General features: G+C 52.2%; 1 protein-coding gene across 2 annotated transcripts; it reads left to right on the forward strand.

Annotated features, from left to right (window-relative positions):
• Positions 1-2,710: 2,710 nt before the first annotated feature.
• Positions 2,711-19,547, forward strand: ABHD8 (abhydrolase domain containing 8). 2 transcript variants are annotated; one of them, XM_038740778.1, is made up of 6 exons: positions 2,711-3,029; positions 9,404-9,493; positions 15,035-15,812; positions 16,209-16,379; positions 16,742-16,958; positions 17,204-19,547. In XM_038740778.1, exons 2-6 carry the CDS (start codon positions 9,412-9,414, stop codon positions 17,354-17,356), a joined length of 1,401 nt encoding a protein of 466 aa, XP_038596706.1. In that variant the 5' UTR covers positions 2,711-3,029; positions 9,404-9,411; the 3' UTR covers positions 17,357-19,547. The 2 variants fall into 2 exon arrangements, with proteins under 2 accessions (XP_038596706.1, XP_038596707.1); XM_038740779.1 differs by lacking the exon at positions 9,404-9,493.
• The last annotated feature ends 830 nt before the right edge of the window (positions 19,548-20,377 follow it).

Consider the following 20,377-nt stretch of genomic DNA (forward strand, 5'->3'; position numbering starts at 1 on the left):
TGGAAAGAGCACGGGCCTGGAAGTCAGAGGACCTGGGTTCTAATCCTGGCTCCGCCACTTGTCTGCTGGGTGACCTTGGGCAAGTCACTTCACTTCTCTGTACCTCAGCTACCTCATCTGTAAAATGAGGATTAAGAACTTGATCCCCATGTGGGGCAGGGACTGTGTCCAATCTGATTAACTCGCATCTACCCTGGCACTTAGAACAGTGCTTGGCACATAGTAAGCACTTAACAAGTACCACAATAATAATAATAGTCATTACTATAATTATTTCAAGATAGGAGGGAGCAAGGTGATTGAGCGCTTTAAAGATGATGGTAAGGAGTTTCTATTTGATGTGGAGGTGGATGGGCAACCACTGGAGATTTTTGAGGAATGGGGAAATGTGGACTGAACATTTTTATGAAAAAATAATCTGGGTACCAGAGTGAAGTATGAACTAAAGTGGGGAGAGACAGGAGTCAGGGAAATCAGTGAGGAGGATGATGCAGGGTCAAGGTGGATATAAGAGCTTGGATCAGCATAGTAGCAGTTTGCATGGAGAAGAAAGGGCAGATTTTAGCTATGATGTGAACCAACAGGATTTAGTGAGAGATTGAATTTATGGGTTGAATGAGAGAGATGAGTCAAGCATAATGCCAAGGTTATGAGTTTGTGAAATAGGGAACATGGTACTGTTATTTACAGTGATGGGAAAGTCAAGGGGAAGGCAGGATTTGGGTAGGAATATGAGGAGTTCTGTTTTTGACATGTTAAGTTTCAGGTGTTAGTGTCAAATAGAGATATCCTGAAGGTAGGAGGAAATGTGAAACTGCAGAGAAGGAGAAAGATCAGGGCTGGGGTTATAGATTTGGGAATCATCCACAAAGAGATGGTAAATGAAGCCATGGGAGTGAATGAGTTCTCCAAGGGAGTGGGTGTAGATGGAGAATGGAAGAATGGGAGAGGACCCAGAACTGAGCCTTGAGACAGCCTTTCTACTCCCAAAAGCTCTTCTCTACCTCTCAACCCAGTAACTAGAGAGGAGCAGCATTGACAGGAGAAGAAGTCGAGGGGTGTGTGTGTGGAAGGGCTAAGAGCTGCAGAGCCTGTACTCTGCACAGCACTAAGTGCTGGGAAGGAAATAGATGGATGTGGCATGGACAAGGTCCCTAACCTCCAAGGGGCTCCCAACGTAAGAACAAGGGGAGGAGATATTGTATGTGCCCAAGCACTTAGTTCAGTGCTCGGCATACAGTAGTAATGATAATGATGGTATTTGGTAAGTGCTTATTATGTGCCAGGCACTATACTAAGCGTTGGGGTGGATATAAGCAAATCGGGTTGGACACAGTCCCTGTCTCATGTGGGGCTCACGGTCTCAATCCCCATTTTACAGATGAGGTAACTGAGGCACAAAGAAGTAAAATGACCTGCCCAAGGTCACACAGCAGACAAGTGGCAGAGCCAGGATTAGAGCCAGGATTGACGCCCAGGCCTGTATTCTATCCATTGTCACACTGCTTCTCTACTGAGTAAGCATTCAATAAATACCACTGATTGATTGATAGAGGGGCAGGGTTGGTGATTGACACATAAGGAAAGGTAAAAAAAACTACTAAAGACCAACATGATGGATAAACGTGAAAGAAGCAGCAGGACTTCAGGTTCTTCACGATTCCGCTTGACACCCCTGCTTCCATTAGTGTGACACCTATGCTGGGATGGTTGGGGCCTTATTGATAATAATAATAATAATAATAGTATTTGTTAAGCATTTACTATGTGCCAAGCACTGTTCTAAGCACTAGACTTCTGGGCCTGGTGATAATTGTATTTATTTATTATGGTATTTGTTGCACGCTTTGTGTCATGTACAATTCCGAACACTGGGGTAGAAACAAGTCGATCAGCTCGGACACAGTCCCTGTCTCACATGGGGCTACAAACCTAAGTAGGAGGGAGAACAGGAGGTGAGTGAATCCCCATTTTACAGTTGAGGAAACTGAAGCAACAGAGAAGTTAAGTGACTTACCCAAGCTCAAACAGCAGCCAGGGTTAGAACCCTGGTCCTCTGGCTCCCAGGCCCCATCTCTATCCTCTAGGCCATACTTCTTCCCAATTACCTTTTGCCTCTTTCCTAATTCCTAGGCATGATGAGTCAAATAGTATACCTTCCAACACTCATGCTGAGACAGCTGGACAGTATGTATTATTTGAGGGTGTTGTCTTAAGCAAGAATGTAGGCTGCGATTCTGCAGCTAGTTTATACCCACCCTCCCGTCCTAGACCATAGAGAGCTGTAATAACTCACCAGAGCGGAAAATGCAGATTTGGACAACGAGAGATTTGGGCTCCTGGCCTAGCTCTGCCTTGGCCTGCTGGGTGACTTTGGGGCAATTACTAGCTGCCTCTGGGGCTCAGTTTCCCCATCTGTAAAATGGGGAGCAGAATCCCTGAACTTTCCTCTCCCCAGGATTGTTGTGAGGACAAAAAGGATAATAGGAATTTGGTCTGGAAAAATGAAGGGGCTCGACTCCTTCCATGCAGCCTTACTATCTCGGTTCTCTTCCCACCCCTTTTCCTGATCTTGGCCTTTCATTGGCTAGAAAGTAGGCCACGATTGCCTTGAGTTCCATTGGCAATGCACTCTATCTATCCGGAGGAGGCCCCGCCTCTACCCAGGGAGGGATTTAAAGGGTTTCTCTATGGCTACAGCGTACAAGGACAGATAACCCTCTCAAAGCGGCCAGGCTCAGGGGATGGTGACAGCGTTCCCGTCCCCGCGGTGGGAAATGGGACGGCGATGGAAGAAGAAAAGCAATTTTAAATTCCCCGACGTCTTCAGGAAGCCCCACCGACCTCTCGCCGCACGTGCCAAAATGTAAAGCAAAGCAGAAGCCTCCCTAAGCAGCGGCCAGCCCTGGATGCCCGGGTTCCCGGACCCCCCCCCAAACACACCTGGAGCCCTCCGCTCCCTCCTGTCTGGAACCAGCCCCCCGCGCCCCGGGTCCCAGCGCCCCTGCCAGCGATCAGCAGTCCATGAGGTGAGGGAGTAAGCCGGGATGGGTAAGACGAAGTTGTCGGCTGGCCACGGAGGGAGAGGGAGCCGGGAGGAGGGGGGTGGCCAGAGCAAGATGGCCATAAGGAACGCAGAGGTGAGGAGGCCCCCCTGATTCTTTTCTGGCTTTTTGGGACCCTTCCCCCCCTAAAAAAATCCGTAACCCCAGCCCCTCAGAGTGGCTCTGGCGCTCAGTGGGCTTTATGATGCAACTGCAGTAAAAGGATCAGGACTTGGAAGGAGGGAGAGAGAGAGGGAGGGAGGGAAGGAGGGAGGGAGGGAACAGTATTCCTTTGCGCTGGAGAGACAGCGAACAGGCTGGATTTTCTGGGGGGAGGAGGAAGGACGGGGGAATCGCAGACCAGGATGGTGCAGGATTGATTTCTCGCTCTCTGGCTCTCTCACTCTCAATTCCTCCTCTTATTCTGGGAGGAGAAGGATGAGGTCTCTGGCCCAGGTGCTTAAGCTTCTGCGGGGTTATTCTGCGATAGGGGTTGGGAGGATCCAGGTCCCTTATGCCTAGAAATGCTACAGGCAAGGGAAGTTGGGGCGCGGGGGGACAAGAGGGGAGAGTCCTCAAAACCGAGATACACGGGTGGGGTCAGAAGGGGCTGGGGGAAGGGATCCTAGGTTTTCTGTTCGCCTCTTTCCGTCCTTTGGGTCCTGACTGGCACTGGGCAGGTTCCCCTTGATGATCCGGGCCAGTCTTCGTCCGTGAAATGCCAAGGACCTGCCGCGAGCCTGGCACCTGGCAAGAGGGGCCTGCTTCACCAGCTGTTGAGCAGATGCATCTCTGGGACAGGCTTAAAGAGCGTGAAACCACAGAGCTCCTTTCTTCTGGGTCGATTCCTTTGGGGGCAAGAGCTGTAATAGCTTAAGTAAGGTGATGAGGATGAGAAGATCTTTGGGGTTTGGCTCTCTGGCTCCAGGTCCCCTGCAAATTCATTCAATCGTATTTATTGAGTGCTTACTGTGTGCAGAGCACTGTACTAAGCGCTTGGGAAGTACAAGTTGGCAACATATAGAGACGGTCCCTACCCAACAACGGGCTCACTTTGTCTGAACGATCTGAATCTTGATCATCTTTGGCAATAGGTGACTGGCCTGGAATTATCCCCCTATCCTATTCATTCAATTCCCCAAACATTTAATCAGAGCTGCCAGGTGCAGGGCAGAGCTTGAGAGGAACACACACACACACGGACACACACGGACACACACACACACACGGACACACACACACACGGACACACACACGGACACACAGACCTACACACACACACACACACACAGACACCCCCCCCACACACACACCGTTTGGATGTTGCAGAAGGAGGGGACCTACCAGGTAGGTGTCCAGGAAGATTTTAACCTTTCATCCAAGCCCTTCTTTTCCCCCAGTTCAAGGAGAGAATTTTTCCCCTGTCAGCCTAGACGTGTTTGGCTCTGTTTTGCCAGGACGGAAAGGATTGGGGAATGGGGAGGATGTGGAGGCCAGGACTTCTTCCTTACCCAGCCCTTCAACTGACACCCTCACCGCCCCCCCCCCAACAGAAGTCCTACTGAGAGCTCACCTCCTCCAGGAGGCCTTCCCAGACTGAGCCCCCTCCTTCCTCTCCCCTCCTCCCCCTCCCCATCCCCCCCACCTTACCTCTTCCCCTCCCCACAGCACCTGTATATTTGTATATATGTTTGTACATATTTATTACTCTATTTTACTTGTACATATTTATTCTATTTATTTTATTTTGTTAATATGTTTTGTTGTCTGTCTCCCCCTTCTAGACTGTGAGCCCGCTGTTGGGTAGGGACCGTCTCTATATGTTGCCAACTTGTACTTCCCAAGCGCTTAGTACAGTACTCTGCACACAGTGTGCGCTCAATGAATACGATTGAATGAATGAATGAAGTCCCCAACCTCTCCATCTACCCCTCACCATCCCCCGTCCTCCACCTTGCCATCCATGGTCCTCTCTACGAAATGCCAGGCCCCGTCCCCATTCTGTAGACCTGGGACCCCCCCTCCCTGGGCGGGTTCACTCCCTCTTCCCTGCTCTTGCCCGTCACCCACATGGAGAGGTCTAGTTGGGGTGACCAAGGCTGGGGGGGGGGGTGCTTTCTCTGCGGCGCTTCTTTCCCCCTCCCACCTCCCCTCTCCCCGTTATGCAACCCGGCGCAGGCTCCTTCCCCGCCGCTGGGGGTGGGCGCTGACTGCTCCAGCCAGTCGCCATGGTTACCGGCCTCAGGCGCGGACTAGAATGGCACATTGATTTGACGGCCGGGGGGGCGGGGGGGAGGCAGGGCCCAGTCTGAAGCCCGAAAGCAGCCCCCCTCTTCCCTCACCACCCTGGACCTGTAGTCTTCTCTGCTACCTACCCCCCGCAGGGCTGAATTCCTTCCATTTCCCAACGTAGCCCCCCCCACATTTGTCGCTCCCCGACTTTCCACCGAAGCGCCCATCCTGGGGGGCGGGGAGGGCAGTGGAAGAGCGAGAGACCGGAGGGTCGTTCGCCCGGAACGTCCGATTGAGATGGGATCCGCTTCTGGAGCTTCGAAATGGATTTGGATGTGGGAGGGAGGGAAGGAGGGGTTAAAGTGGGGTCCCGGATGGCCGGGAACTCTCTTTCGACCCCGGCCGGCGGGCTTCTGACAAGGGCTCCCCTATAAAGCCGAGCACCGTATTGTTCCCGGGCTGCTGTCTGCAGAGAAGGGGTGGGAGGGGGAGGAGATCGGGAAGGCATTGTTAGCCCACATAGGTCCGGGATTCCACTGACTAGTAGTAATAGTATTCATTAAGCCCGTGCTTAATAGTATTTATTCTACATTACCAGCGTGCTTGGATCTGTACCTCTTAAGCACTCGCCCCACCCCTAGCCCCACTGCACTCAAGTACTCATCCTTATGCTCTTCTGTTTCTCCTGTCACTCATTTTAATGCCCGCCTTCCCCTCTAGATTGGAAGCTCCTCGAGGGCAGGGATCGCATCTACCATCTCTATTGTACTGCATTGTTGTATTGTACTCTATTGTACCGAGAAGCAGCATGACTTGGTGGAAAGAGCCCGGGAGTCAGAAGTCGTGGGTCGTGGGTTCTGAGCCCGGCTCTGCCACTTGTCAGCTGTGTGACTTTGGGCAAGTCACTTAACTTCTCTGGGCCTCAGTTACCTCATCTGTAAAATGAGGATGAAGACTGCGAGCCCCACGTGGGACAACCTGATTACCTTGCATCTACCCCAGCACTTAGAACAGTGCTTGGCAGATAGTAAGTGCTTAACAAATACCATCATTATTAATTATTATTATTACTGCACTCCCCCAAGCACTTAGCACAATACTCAGCAAACGGTATGTGCTTAATAATAATAATAATAATAATTGTAGTATTTGTTAAAGCGCTTACTATGTGCCAACACTAAGCGCTGGGGTAGGTACAACATAATCGAGTTGGACACAATCCCTGCCCCACATAGGGCTTGCAGTCTTAATCAATAAAACCATCGATTGATTGATTAAGTACTGTGCTGAGGGCTGGGAAAGAATAACCAGATGAAAATTAGACCTCCAGGGGCTGGCCTCTCTATACCGTAAACTCGTTTTGGGCAGAGGATCTGCCTGCTTATTGTTGTATTGTACTCTCCCCAGCGCTTAGGACAGTGCTCTGCACACAGTAAACACTCAATAAATATGATTGATTGAATGAATGAATGAATCAATCAATCAATCATATTTATTGAGCACTTACTGTGTGCAGAGCACTGTACTAAGCGCTTGGGAAGTACAAGTTGGCAACATATAGAGACGGTCCCTACCCAACAGTGGGCTCACAGTCTAGAAGGGGGAGACAGAGAATAAAACCAAACATATTAACAAAATAAAATAAATAGAATAGATATGTACAAGTAAAATAAATAAATAAATAGAGTAATAAATATGTACAAACATATATACATATATACAGGTGCTGTGGGGAAGGGAAGGAGGTAAGGTGGGGGGGATGGAGGGGGGAGGAGGGGGAGAGGAAGGAGGGGGTTCAGTCTGGGGAGGCCTCCTGGAGGAGGTGAGCTCTCAGTAGGGCCTTGAAGGGAGGAAGAGAGCTAGCTTGGCAGATGTTGGGAGGGAGGGCATTCCAGGCCAGGGGGATGACGTGGGCTGGATGAATGAATGAATGAATGAATGAATAAATGAATGAATGGCCTCATGGCCCTCTACTCTCTGCCCTCTGACCCTGCCCTGCCTCCATGAGAGGCAACTCTGATGATCCCTACCTCTCTGCCCCACCCCCTTTAATTCCCAAATATTCACGGACATTCCTTTCCTTATTGGGGAGGGTGACTGGCTGGTCTCCATCTCTGAAGACAGAATGAAAGGAAAGTCTTGCATCAGCAGGAGGGATTGAGGTTAGACATCAGGAGGAACTTCCCATGAGCCAGAGTTGAGAAATGTTGAATCCAGTGGCTAGGGGTGATTATGGAATTTCCTTCCCTAAGGAGCTCTAATAATAATGAGGATAATCATTGTGGTATTTGTTAAATGCTTACTATGTGCCAAGCACTGTACTAAGCACTGATACAAGATAATCAGGTCAGTCACAGTCCTTGTCCCACATAAAGCTCATGGTCTAAGTAGCGGGAGGACAGGTATTGAATTCCCTTTGTACAGATGAGGAAACTGAGGCACAGAATCGATGGTATTTATTGAGCACCTACTGTGTGCAGAGCACTGTACTAAGTGCTTGGGAGAGTACAATGGAAGCAGTGTGGCTTAGTGGCAAGAGCCCGGGCTTGGGAGTCAGAGGTCATGGGTTCTAATCCCGCTTCTGCCACTTATCAACTGTGTGACTTTGGGCAAGTCACTTAACTTTTCTGTGCCTCAGTTTCCTCATCTGTAAAATGGGGATCAAGACTGTGAGCCCCATTTGGGACAACCTGATTACCTTATATCTACCTCAGTGCTTAGAACCATGCTTGACACATAGTAAGCGCTTAACAAATACCATTATTATTATTAATAGAGATGGTAGGCCCAATCCTTGCCCACAAGGATCTTACATTCTAGTGGGGAAGATGACAAAATAAATCACGGGGAGAGGAAGCAGCAGTCAATTAATCAATCAGTTGTATTATTGATTATAAGGAGAGAAAAAGGATATAGACATAAGAGCTCTGGGAGCGGGATCAGTATCAAAGTTGCTTAGGGGGTATAGACTCAAGTGCTTAAGTGACTTATCCACAGTCACACAGCAGGCAAGTAGCAGAGCCAGGATTAGTACCTAGGTCCTTTGACCTTTTCACTAGGTCACACTGCTTCTGAGAACCAGAGAAATTCCCATCTATCTGAAATGGGAGAGGTTGACAAGAAAACCTCTGGAAGTCTCTTTCATTCATTCATTCATTCATTCATTCAATCATATTTATTGAGTGCTTACTGTGTGCAGAGCACTGTATTAAGCGCTTGGGAAGTACAAGTGGGCAACATATAGAGATGGTCCCTACCCAACAGTGGGCTCACAGTCTAGAAGAGTGGGCTCACTTTCATTGAAGGGGTTTCTCAAACTTTCACCCTGAAGAGGGGTCTCCCCAGGGAGAAAAGTGTGCAGATGGACTATTCCCAGAGATCCTTTAGGCATTTCTTCCTTGGCTGCCCTTTTCCACAGGTGGGTGGAGAACAGCAGCATAGCTGTAGGACCCTAGCCACCTCCTAATGATGTCTCACTGGGCACCCCTAGGAGCACCCCTCTCCAGGGAGACCCAGGGCCAGGCCTCACTCGAATTTGCATTTTCTGCTGGGTGTTGCAGGGGGCCAGTGGAAGGGGACGCTGAGGCTGACTGGAAGGAAACTGTCCCTTTCCCAACCCCCCTCAGACCCTAAACAGCTGGCTCTGGTTTACCTCCACCCTCAAGTGTCAGTAAACTGGTAGGTTGGGGAGAAGGTGGAGGCCATGGGAATTTGCCCCACCCCTCCACCTCGGGCCCCCACTTCCCAGTAGTGGGTTTGATGGCAGCCATGACTGCAGTCCCAAGAGTGCTGTGCCTGCAACAAGTGCCACCCTCTGCCCTTGATCAATCAATAGTATTTATTGAACACTTACTGTGTGCAGAGCACAGTACTAAGTGTTTGAGAGATACAATATAACGAAGTTGGTAGACACGTTCCCTGCCCACAACGAGCTCACACTCTGGAGAGGAAGACAGATATGAAGATAAGTAAATAAATTGCAGCTATGTACATAAGTGCTGTGGGGAAGAGGGAGGGGTAAATAAAGGGTGCAAATTCAAGTATGAGGCGGAAGCAGAAGGGAGTGGGAGAAAAGGAAATGAAGGCCTTGACCTGTATTGCCTCTGGTTCTCTCTCTTCCCCTTAAGGGACCCTCATGCAAACCACAGCAAAAACCACAACCCATGTGCCCCTCGCAGCTAGCAATCCTGCCCTTCCTGGCCTGCTTCCTTACTCAGGTGAGAAGCCAGGAGGAATTCATCACCATCTGAGGTGTGGGGAGTGTGAGTGGCAAAAGTGGCTAGCTGACGTTTTATTTTAAGCTCCTGCCTCCCTCACCTTAGCTGGGGGACTCTCCCTTCTCTCTCCACTCTGCAGGGAAACACCCCCCCCACACACACACACAAAACACACACACACACTCTCTCTCTCTCTCAGGACCAGCTCCCCAGCACCATCAACCCAGGCAGTACTAGTCTGTTTGGCTATTGGCATTGACTGGCCCTGATCACAACTCTTCCTCTGACCAGTGCCCAGCTGGCAGGCTGTCCACAAACACCCCCAAGTAGCCTCACACAGGCTGGTGTTAGAAATGGGCATTTATTTCATGCAGAGACCAAAAGATTGCTGACAGACTGAACTCTTAGTCTGAGGCCAGGCTGGTGGGCAGAAAGGAGCTGCAGGCGGTTGCCAAAGGATAGATTTGGGACAGTTTAAGGTTTTGATTTGGGGGAGAGCTTGCTCTGTCGGAGTCACACCAAGGTCTTGGCTAGGTTGCTTCAGAGGATGGTAGCCACTGGGAGTCCCCAGGAGTGGATGGTGGAAGAAGGAAGCAGGCTAGGTCTCCAGGATGTTCTGTGTGGCTGTGGTTCCTATTGCAGACTGATGGACTCGTATCTGGGAGAATGAACTTCCAGGCTTTTGGGAGGACTGGGGTGGTGTGGGGATAAGGCAGAGAGACTTAGGAGGAGAGACAGTGGGACATATAGCAGCCAGCTCCTTTCTCGGGTTTGTCCCCCTTGTCCCCCAAACCTCGTTTGGTACTGAGAAGCAGCGTGGTTTAGTGGAAAGAGCATGGGCTTTGGAGTCAGAGGTCATGGGTTCAAATTTTGGCTCCACCAATTGTCAACTGTGTGACTTTGGGCAAGTCACTTAACTTCTCTGGGCCTCAGTTACCTCATCTGTAAAATGGGGATTAAGACTGTGAGCCCCCCGTGGGAAAATCTGATCACCTTATAACCTCCCCAGCGCTTAGAACAGTGCTTTGCACATAGTAAGCACTTAATAAATGCCATTATTATTAGTATTAATATTACTGAGGCTTCGCTACAGTCCATCTCCCCCAGGAGGAGAAAGAGGATCACAGTGGGAGGGATTTTTCCTAGCCCTCTAGTTCTCCTCTTCCTCCTTCCCCCAACCCAAGGAAAGAGGGGAGGGGGGAGCTCTGGGAGGAACCGAGAATAACAGCTTCAGGGCAGATGGCTCCTTCAATTAAAAGGCAATTAAGCTAATGACTTGCATTCCCAAGTAATCACCCCTCCCTTCCCTGGTAACCTTTTGGTGGAAGGAAGGAGGGGAGTTGTGGGGTGGCCCAAGCCCTCTGGGATTTTCCAATTGGGATCTAGGATGGGATAGGGTGTGTGTTCACTGAGAATAGCCCTCCAACCCTATCTGGTTCCCCAAACCAGAACTGGGGCCTTCACTTCCTCCGTGAATATTATTTTATTCAGTTCATTCAATCATGTTTATTGAGTGCTTATTGTGTGCAGAGCATTGTACTGAGTGCTTGGGGGGGGGGAGGGGAGATCCAATAGAACAATAATCAGAAGACACATTCCCCATCCACAACGAGTTTACAGTCAAGAGTAGAGAAGCAGTGTGGCTCAGTGGAAAGAGCCTGGGCTTGGGAGTCAGAGGTCGTGGGTTCTAATCCCAGCTCTGTCACCTGTCAGCTGTGTGACTTTGGGCAAGTCATTTAACTTTTCTGTGCCTCAGTTACCTCATCTGTCAAATGGGGATTAAAACTGTGAGCCCCATGTGGGACAACCTGATCACCTTGTATCCCCCAGCACTTAGAACAGTGCTTTGCACATAGTAAGCACTTAACAAATACCATCATCAAGAGGCGGAGAAAGACGTTAATATAAATAAATTACAGATAAAACAACTCCTCAAAAAACTCCAGTGGTTGCCCATCCACCTTCGCATCAAACAAAAACTCCTCATCCATCACCTTGTTCCCTCCTACTTCACCTCGCTGCTCTCTTTCTGCAAGCCCGCACACTTGGCTCCTTTAGTGCCAACCTTCTCACTGTGCCTCCATCTCACCTGTCTAGCTGCAGACCCCTAGCCCACTTCTTCCTCTGGCCTGGAATGTCTTCCCTCCTCAGATTTGAAAGACAATGACTCTCCTCCGCTTCAAAGCCTTATTGAAGGCACATCTCCTCCAAGAGGCCTTCCAAGGCTAAGCCCCACTTTTCCTCATCTCCCACTCCCTTCTGCGTCACCCTGACTTGCTCCCTTTGCTCTCCCCCAATCCCCAGCCGCACAGCACTTATGTACATATCTTTAATTGTTTTTATTTGTATTGATGTCTGTCTTCCCCCCTTCCACCCCCCAGACTGTGAGCTTGTTGTGGGCAGGGAATGTGACTGTGTATTATTGTATTGTACTCTCCCAAGCGCTTTGTCAGTGCTCTGCACACAGTTAGTGCTCAATAAATACGATTGAATGAATGAATGAACGAACATAAAGGGTGGGCTAGGGGTGGGGGGCTTGAAGGAGATGGGGGGGAATGGGAGCAGGGGGCGGAAGGCAGGTGGGAGAAGGCAGGCAAGGCTCTGGGCCCATTAATCCGTCCCATCAGGGTAGCATCGTGCCGTGCAGCAGCAGGAGGGAGAGAAGGGTGGAGAGATTGGGGGGTGGAGGGAGGGGGCGCTGGGCTGCTGTTTCATTCATTCATTAAATTATATTTATTGAGCGCTTACTGTGTGCAGAGCACTATACTAAACCCTTGGGAGAGTCCAATAGATCAATATAACAGCCATATTCCCTGCCCACATGGAGCTTCCAGTGTAGAGGGGGAGGAGTGTCTCGGAGTGTCTGAGTGTCTGAATCAAAGTTGGGGAAGGGCCTCCCCCCTGCCCACTGACACCCAGGGCTGGAAGAACAGTGCTGGACACCTCATCCGCACATCCCAAGTGCCCTGAATCATGGGGATCAGTTCATGAAGTGGCTTCGCTGCTCACCAGCCCTGTTCCCCCCCACCCCCCTCCTTGGGGGTTGGTTTTTATTTGTGGTTGGGTTTTCTGACCCACCCTCCCATTCTCGAAGGACCCTCTGGACCCCCGTCCCCCACCCCACACCCCCGTTCTCAAGCCAGGCCCTTCCCTCTTCCTCTCTGATTAATTATTACGGGGCTCATTGAGCGCTTACTGAGTGACCTAGACAGGAAGAGCCGATCCGAGCCGGTCCCCGTCCTGTCCCCCTGGGCTCCCGCTCTACAAAGGAGGGACACTTGGGATTCACCTCCCCATTTTCCAGATGAGGCCACTGAGGCCCAGAGACGGCGAGCACCTACGTTCAGAAGCAGCGCTGCCTCCCTCCCAAGCTAGGCAAAGGTGATGCCCTCCCCTTTAAGACTCAGCCCCCACCACCCCCACACACTCCACACTCACAGGCTTAGGGAGCTTAGGGGCTTTTGAGAGGCTCTTTGCCTGCCTGCCTGTCTGTCTGTCTTCATCCCTGGGGCTCAGAGGCTTTGCACATGTGATTTGTACGTCAACCAATCAGTGGTATTTACTGAGTGCTTACTATGTGCAGAGTACTGTATTAAGCACTTGGGAGAATACAACAGAATTAGCAGACACATTCCCTGCCCAAAATAAGCTTACAGTCTAGATGCATATGTTCTCCACGTGAGCTTTGTCCTTAAACATATGGGTTTTGCACCCACATGGGCCCTTTAGGGGGTGTCTTTTGCATGCAGAGATGCTCTGCATGTTTAGAGAGGTGGGGTGGTTCCCATAGATCTGGGAGGAGTAGTTACCATGCTGAGCTGACGGTGCTTGGGTCACACTGGCTTGGTGTTTCTGCCCACTCAGTGCCAGCCACTGTTGGCTCCCACAGAGCCCACCAGCCTGCCTTCCTCATAGTAGTCCTGGTCTTAGTTCACCCCATGAGCTTAACCCCATGAGCTTAACCCCAAGAGCACAGACCTGGAAGTCAGGGGACCTGAGTTCTGATCCCAGCTCTACCACTTGCCTGCTGTAGGATCTTGGGTGAGTCACATAACTTCTCCAGACCTCAGTTTCCTTATCTGTAAAATGGGGATTCAACACCCGTCTTAGTGTCCAACTCTCCTTCTGGACTGTGAGCCAGTTGTGGGCAGGGATTGACTCTGTTGCTGAATTGTACTTTCCAAGCACTTAGTACAGTGCTCTGCACACAGTAAGAGCTCAATAAATATGATTGAATGAATGAATGAACTCCCCTACTACATTGAGGGCAGGGGTCACATCTACCAACTGACCTTTCCCAAGCGCTTACTCCAGTACTCTGTGCCCACAGTAGACCAGGAGCTCTTTGAGGGCAGGGATCATGTCTACTAACTATACAGTGCTCTGCACACAGTAAGTCCTGAATAAATACCATGGATTGATCAATTGATTGGTTCGGTGCCAGGAAGTGACAGGGGTCTGGAAGCCTGGTTAGTGGAGGGAGAAGAGATGACCTACTACAGAGAAGGAAGCAGGTGTTGCCAACTCCCTGCCCGGATCCTTCCAAGATGCCATGGTGTACTCGGCCATCCTGGGGGTAGCCAAAAGTGAGTAGCTGGGCAGTGACCCTTAACCCAGTCCCATTGCCTGAGAGCATACTCTAGTTAAAGAAGGCAAGCCCATGGCTGGAGGGAGGGAGAGAGAGAGAGAGAGAGAGAGAGAGAGAGAGAGAGAGAGAGAGAGAGAGAGAGAGAGAGAGAGAGAGAGAGAGAGAGAGAGAGAGAGAGAGAGAGAGAGAGAGAGAGAGTGCGCGTGCACACATTCTCTTATTCTTCCTCCAACCCTATCCAGGCTGAAGGATGTGAGTGACGGGAATTGGTGGGCACAGAGGCACCCATTAGATTATCAGCTCCATGAGGGCAGGAACCAGGTCTTTTATTGGACTCTCCCAAGCACCAAATGGAGGCAGTGTGGCCTAATGGAAAACCCCCTGGACTGTGAGTTTGAGAGACCCAGATTTCAGCCCCAGCATGGCCACTGGCCTGCTGGGTGGCCTTGGATGGTTCTCTTCACCTCAGTTTCCTCATCCGTAAAATGGGGATGAGGAATAATAATAATAATAATAATAATAATAATAATAATAATAATGGTATTTGTTAAGCACTTACTATGTGCAAAGCACTGTGGGACATGGACTGGGCCCCATCTGAGAACCTTGTATCTACCCCAGTGAGCGTGTATTCATTTAATCGTATTTATTAAGTGCTTACTGTACTAAGCACTTGGGAAAGTACAATATAACAATAGTGACAATTCCTGCCCATAACAAGCATACAGTCTAGAGGGAAGTGTAGTGTAGTACACTACAAGCATGTACTATACTACACTTTATCAAGTGTAGTGATGGAATTTATCAAGTGCTTGATAAATACCATCATCATCATCATCATTATTGTACCCAGCAGCACCCAATCCAGACCCCTGGTGAAGATGACGACGATGATGATGTCCTCATCTCATGCCAGCTTCCTCTCTTCCTCTCCCTGCCCCCTATCCCACCAGGACCGAGAATGCTGAGCAGCATTACAGATGGCATCATGTGCTGCCTTCTGGGCAAGACGCCCCAGGCCGTAGTGCCCCTGGAGAGCGTGGAGTCTAGTGACGGCTACAGCTTTGTGGAGGTGAAGCCGGGGCGGGTGCTGCGGGTGAAGCACGGGGTCCCAGTCCGCCCGGCCATCGAGGGGGCCGATGCCCCGCCTGGCGACAAGGAGCAGGGCCTGGTCCACTGCAAGCGGCGCATAACCCTCTACCGCAATGGGCAGTTGGTCGTAGAAAACCTGGGTGACACCCTGCGGGCGGACCTGCTCCATGGGCAGAACGGGGGGGTGGAGCCAGCCGCCACAGTGGAGCTGGAGGTGGGGGAGGCAGGCACCGCAGGCACCCCGCCTGGCGAGGGGGCCCGGCCAGGCCCCGGGGGCCCGGAGCGGGCGGGCAGCGGCAGCACCAGTGGTGCGGGGCGGCGGCGGCGGGGCCGGCGGCCCAAACGCATCATTGACATCGACTGCAAGAAGCGCATCACCAGCTGCAAGGGCATCCACGGGGACGTGGTGCTCTTCTTCATCCACGGGGTGGGAGGCTCCCTCGCCATCTGGAAGGAGCAGCTGGACTTCTTCGTGCGGCTGGGATACGAGGTGGTGGCGCCCGACCTGGCTGGGCATGGCGCCAGCTCGGCCCCCCAGGTGGCCGCCGCCTACACCTTCTCCGCCTTGGCCGAGGACATGCGCGCCATCTTCAAGCGCTATGCCAAGCAGCGCAACGTGCTCATCGGGCACTCCTATGGGTGAGAGGGTGCCGGGCGGGCAGCAGTGGGCCGGGCCTGGGGAATCCGTCTGCCCTGCCCCTTGGGGCCAGGGAGAGGAGCACCTGCTCTTCCGGCTGTTTTCCCTCCCCCCGGCCCCCCCCCGGCCTCCCCTTCTCTGGCATTTCGGGCCACAACTCCCAGCAGTCCTTGGGAGCGACCTTGCATGCCAGGGAGAGCCAATTCCTGCAGGGCTTCAATGGCCCATCTGCTTCTCCCTGTGGCCTCTGAGATCTCCCCATCCCTAGAGGCCAGCTGCCCTAGGAGGGAGACCACCCCAACAGGAAGTGGTCATGGCGACCTCTGACGCCATTGTGGGGAGGGAGGGGCCTCCTCTTCTGCCCCCCAGTGACGCCCCTTTCCCTGCCTCCCCTGCAGGGTTTCCTTCTGCACATTCCTGGCCCACGAGTACCCGGACCTGGTGCACAAGGTCATCATGATCAATGGCGGGGGGCCAACGGCCCTGGAGCCCAGTCTTTGCTCCATCTTCAACATGCCTACGTGTGTGTTACGCTGCCTCTCCCCTTGCCTGGCCTGGAGCTTCCTCAAGTAAATGGGGGTTCAGGGGCGGGTTGTTGGGGGAGGGAGGGATGCTACCGACCACAGGTGCTGCACCTCTGGTTGGAGCAGGGGGTTGCTGTTTCTGCCAACTCTTCCCCCCACCCCCACCCTTTGATGCTTGGAAAACTAGAAGGAGGTGGGGTGGGGGAATTGCCCTCAGAGAGCATTGGGCTCTGGTCATAGGCCTTTCTACCCACTGGAAGGAGCGGGAGGCCCAGTCAGTGGGGCTTGAAACGGGACCCTGACCATCTCCCGGTGCTTGGTTTCCTGTCAGAGGGGGCGGGAGGGACAACATGGTCCAGACCCCAGCCCAACGCCCAGCATCATCTTCTCCGCCTGTTCCCCATCAGGGCCGGTTTCGCCCGCCAAGGAGCCAAGGAGAAGCAGCTGCTGAAAGAGGGCAATGCCTTCAACGTGTCCTCCTTCGTACTGAGGGCCATGATGAGTGGCCAATACTGGCCAGAGGGGGATGAGGTCTACCACGCCGAGCTGACGGTACCCGTGCTGCTGGTGCACGGCATGCACGACAAGTTTGTGCCCGTGGAAGAGGACCAGCGCATGGCGGAGGTGCGGGGCTATGGGCCGGGAGCAGCTGGGGGAGCGGGTGAAGGTTAGGGGGCCAGGCCAAGGCGGGCCCTCACACAGGGGAACTTGAGTCCAGGAGGGGCTGGGGTGCTGAGAGAGCCAAGACGTCAGCAGGAAAAACAGGGCCAAGGCAAGGGAGGACATCCCGGTGGCCGGGAAGGGTCTGATGGGGTGACCCAGGGAGTTGGTGACCTCTCCCTGCCCTGTTCGTGGCCTCCCTCCCCTAGATCCTGCTCCTGGCCTTCCTGAAGTTGATAGATGAAGGCAGCCACATGGTCATGCTGGAGTGTCCCGAGCTGGTCAACACCCTTCTGCACGAGTTCCTGCTTTGGGAGCCAGACGCCGTGGGGCCTCCAGCGGCCCTGGAGCTGAAGAAATGAGGAATCGTGTGGGGTTATTTTTTTTCAAGTCGGGCATCTCGAAGAAGATGAGAAGAGCGCAGCCTATAGCGGCTGCCCTCCCTAGCAGGGGAGGGGATTTTCTGGTGGCCAGATCCAGCCGGAGGAGCCAGAGAGGCGTGGCTGTGAGGTGGGAGGGGAAGGGGTCTAGGCCCCACCCCCTCCGGCCCCGGCTTGAAATGGCAGCGCTGGTGGAGACTTTGGAGGGTAGGACCAGGGGGGCGAACCCCAAGCCAGGAGGGACCCTCTCCTAGGTCTCCGCTGCTTCTCTCATCTGTCTTGCCTCTTGTTGCTGGGTGGGGTGGGTGGAGGGGAGGGGGTGTAGAGGTAGGGCCAGGAGCCTCAGCACTGGGGGTTGCTTGAAAAGCGGGCCCTGAATCGACGCCGCATCCAGTCTGTCTTGGGGTCTCCCGTCCCGAGCCAGGGGATCGGTTCAAATGGAGAAGTCACTCAGACGGATCCGCCTGCTTGTAGGAAGGGGTTGGGGGCTCGGCTGGCCCAACTGCGTTGCCAGGTGCTTGGACGCTGCCCTTCCACCACCCCAACACGCCACTCTGTGTCACCTGCCTGCATTGTCGTCCCGAGTTCTCTAGCAGCCCGGGACCTTTCCCTTAAAACTGGTCTGCGGGAACCAGGCCTACCCTTTGTCCAGCTCCCCTCCTGGGGGCCAGACCTTTCTCCATCATGCCAGCATCTTGACCGCCAGGGTCGGGAAGGAGGATTTGCCACAGGACGCTTCTCCACCCTCACCCTTCCCCGCTCCTCAGAGAGTTGGAAGAATTTTAATAGTCGCTTGTAGAGAGATCACTGGAAAAACCCAGTGGGTGGGAGGTGTACTTAATGCAAATCACAGGCGATCAAATAAACTGACAATCAGAGCTCCCCGTCCCAGGGAGGGGTGTGGGCTGAGTGGATTTTGGCCACTGTAGTGAAGGACGAAGTGTTGGGGGGTCTCAAGCCAGCATCAGGTCTGTCCTGGTTGAAGTTGAGTCCACCTGGATCCAGACACCCCCATCACCTCCCTCCCTTTTCCCTTTGTTAACAGGTATAGGGTTTATCAGGTCAGGTGATCGTGTAATGAAAAAGCCCCACCACCAAGTCAAAAAGCGGCATTTGAGCCCACAGAGAGGGCAGGAGCCTATACCAGGCTCTCAGGGTCCATGTTAAAGAATGGGCCTGCTTGCTCCCTGCCCTCAGGACGCTTACAATGTACTGGTCTTCAAATTTGAACTCTCTCATCTACACTGGTTTTCAAACTTTTGGTCTCATGATTCCTGTGGAAGGAGGGGGTAGGCCAGGAGATAGCTGAGTTGAGCTAATCAATCAATCAGTGCTATTTATTGAGCTTCTACTGTGTGCAGAGCACTGTACTGACTACTTGGAGTACAATGGAGTTAGTAGACCTGACCCCTGCCCTCGAGGAGCTTCCAATCTAGCCGTTGAGTCCTGTCTTCCTCAGCTCTAGACACTTCTGGCCACAAAGTTGGACAGGCATTTGCTCGGTGGCTTCTGGCTTGTCTTTCTTCCATGAAGTGACAGCTGCCCAAGGGATGTTTTCACAGTCATTCACTCAATCGTATTTATTGAGCGCTTACTGTGTGCAGAGCACTGTACTAAGCGCTTGGAAAGTACAATTTGGCAACAGGTACAGTCCTTACCCAACAACGGGCTCACAGTCTAGAAGGGAGACAACTGCGATCAGGCTTTCCAATCTTCCCAGAGATATAAGGTCTGGTGAGGTTTTTTTGACTCTGGTCTGTCTAGCTGCGCAAAGGGCAACTGTGTATTTTTTCCCCCCTTTCCCCTTGGTTTTTACAATAAACTGGAAAAGAACCTCCCACCCCTTACTAAGCCAATCTGAGTATTCTACTGAACAATGCCAAATGGGCGAGGATACAGAGTTGTCTGCTGCTGTTGGGGTCTCAGAGCTCTTCTGTTCAGTGACCACGGGCTGGCCCCGTTTCCTCTGCCAGCCATCTCACGGTGTGTGCCTCTGGGTATGGAGGGACTCAGCAAGAGAGTATGGATGGTTCAGTGCAAAGCCTCACCCCTATGGCAAAACAACTCAAGTATGAGTCCTCCATGACAGTAGGACATACCTTTCCCCTCTCAGAAGCAGTGTGGCCTATTGGAAAGAGCACAGGACTGGGCGTCAGGCGGCCTGAGCTCTCATCCTGGCTCCACCATTTGCCTGCTGTGTGACGTGGGACCAGTCACTTCACTTCTCTGGGCCTCAGCTTCTTCATCTGTAAAATGGTGATTCAATATCTATTCTCCCTCCCCCTTAGACTGTGAGCCCCGTGTGGGATGGGGACTGTGTCCGATCTGATTATCCTCTATCTTCGAAAATACTTGGCACAGAGTAAGTACTTAACAAATACCACTATTATTATTATATTATTAAGCAGTGCTTACCTGAATGGCAAGGGGGCCAGAAAAGGTGCCTGATTGTCTTTTCCTGGGCACCACGTGTGAGCGGGCACTCTCAAAGATGCTTACGGATGCAGTCTTACCTGGCAGCAGTATCGCTTAGGACCTGAAGGCAGACACCCAGCATGTGGGCTAGACTGCACTTCCTCCACTTTACGTTAACCACCCCTTTATGGATAACACCCAGAGTTCCAGCCCCCAGGAGCTCCACCTAAATCCAGGCAGTCCTCGGATTCAGTCTGCAGGAACCAATGGTTCCTCCGCAGGAACAATCTTTTTGAGACGGGATATTGGTTCTTGACCCAAGGTCGGACACCCTATTTTTTGACCCAATTTAGCCAGAATTGTGTACTTGATTCTTGTAGCCGTATTGCTCCTAAATGATGGAGAGGTTTCCCAACTTCTACGTCACTGGAAGTAAAAGGGATGTGTCGACCGTCTGTGGTGGATATATTTAGAAATGTCGTCCGTGCCGTTCATTGTAACTCGAGAAGTCTGGTCCAGCGCATCAGGCAATCCTCGACAAAATTAGTGTCTGGGGACCCCTGGCTTCCACAGAGTTCTCACTCAGCA

Source organism: Tachyglossus aculeatus, chromosome X1 (assembly GCF_015852505.1).
Source record: "Tachyglossus aculeatus isolate mTacAcu1 chromosome X1, mTacAcu1.pri, whole genome shotgun sequence".
In the NCBI taxonomy this organism is placed as follows: domain Eukaryota; kingdom Metazoa; phylum Chordata; class Mammalia; order Monotremata; family Tachyglossidae; genus Tachyglossus; species Tachyglossus aculeatus.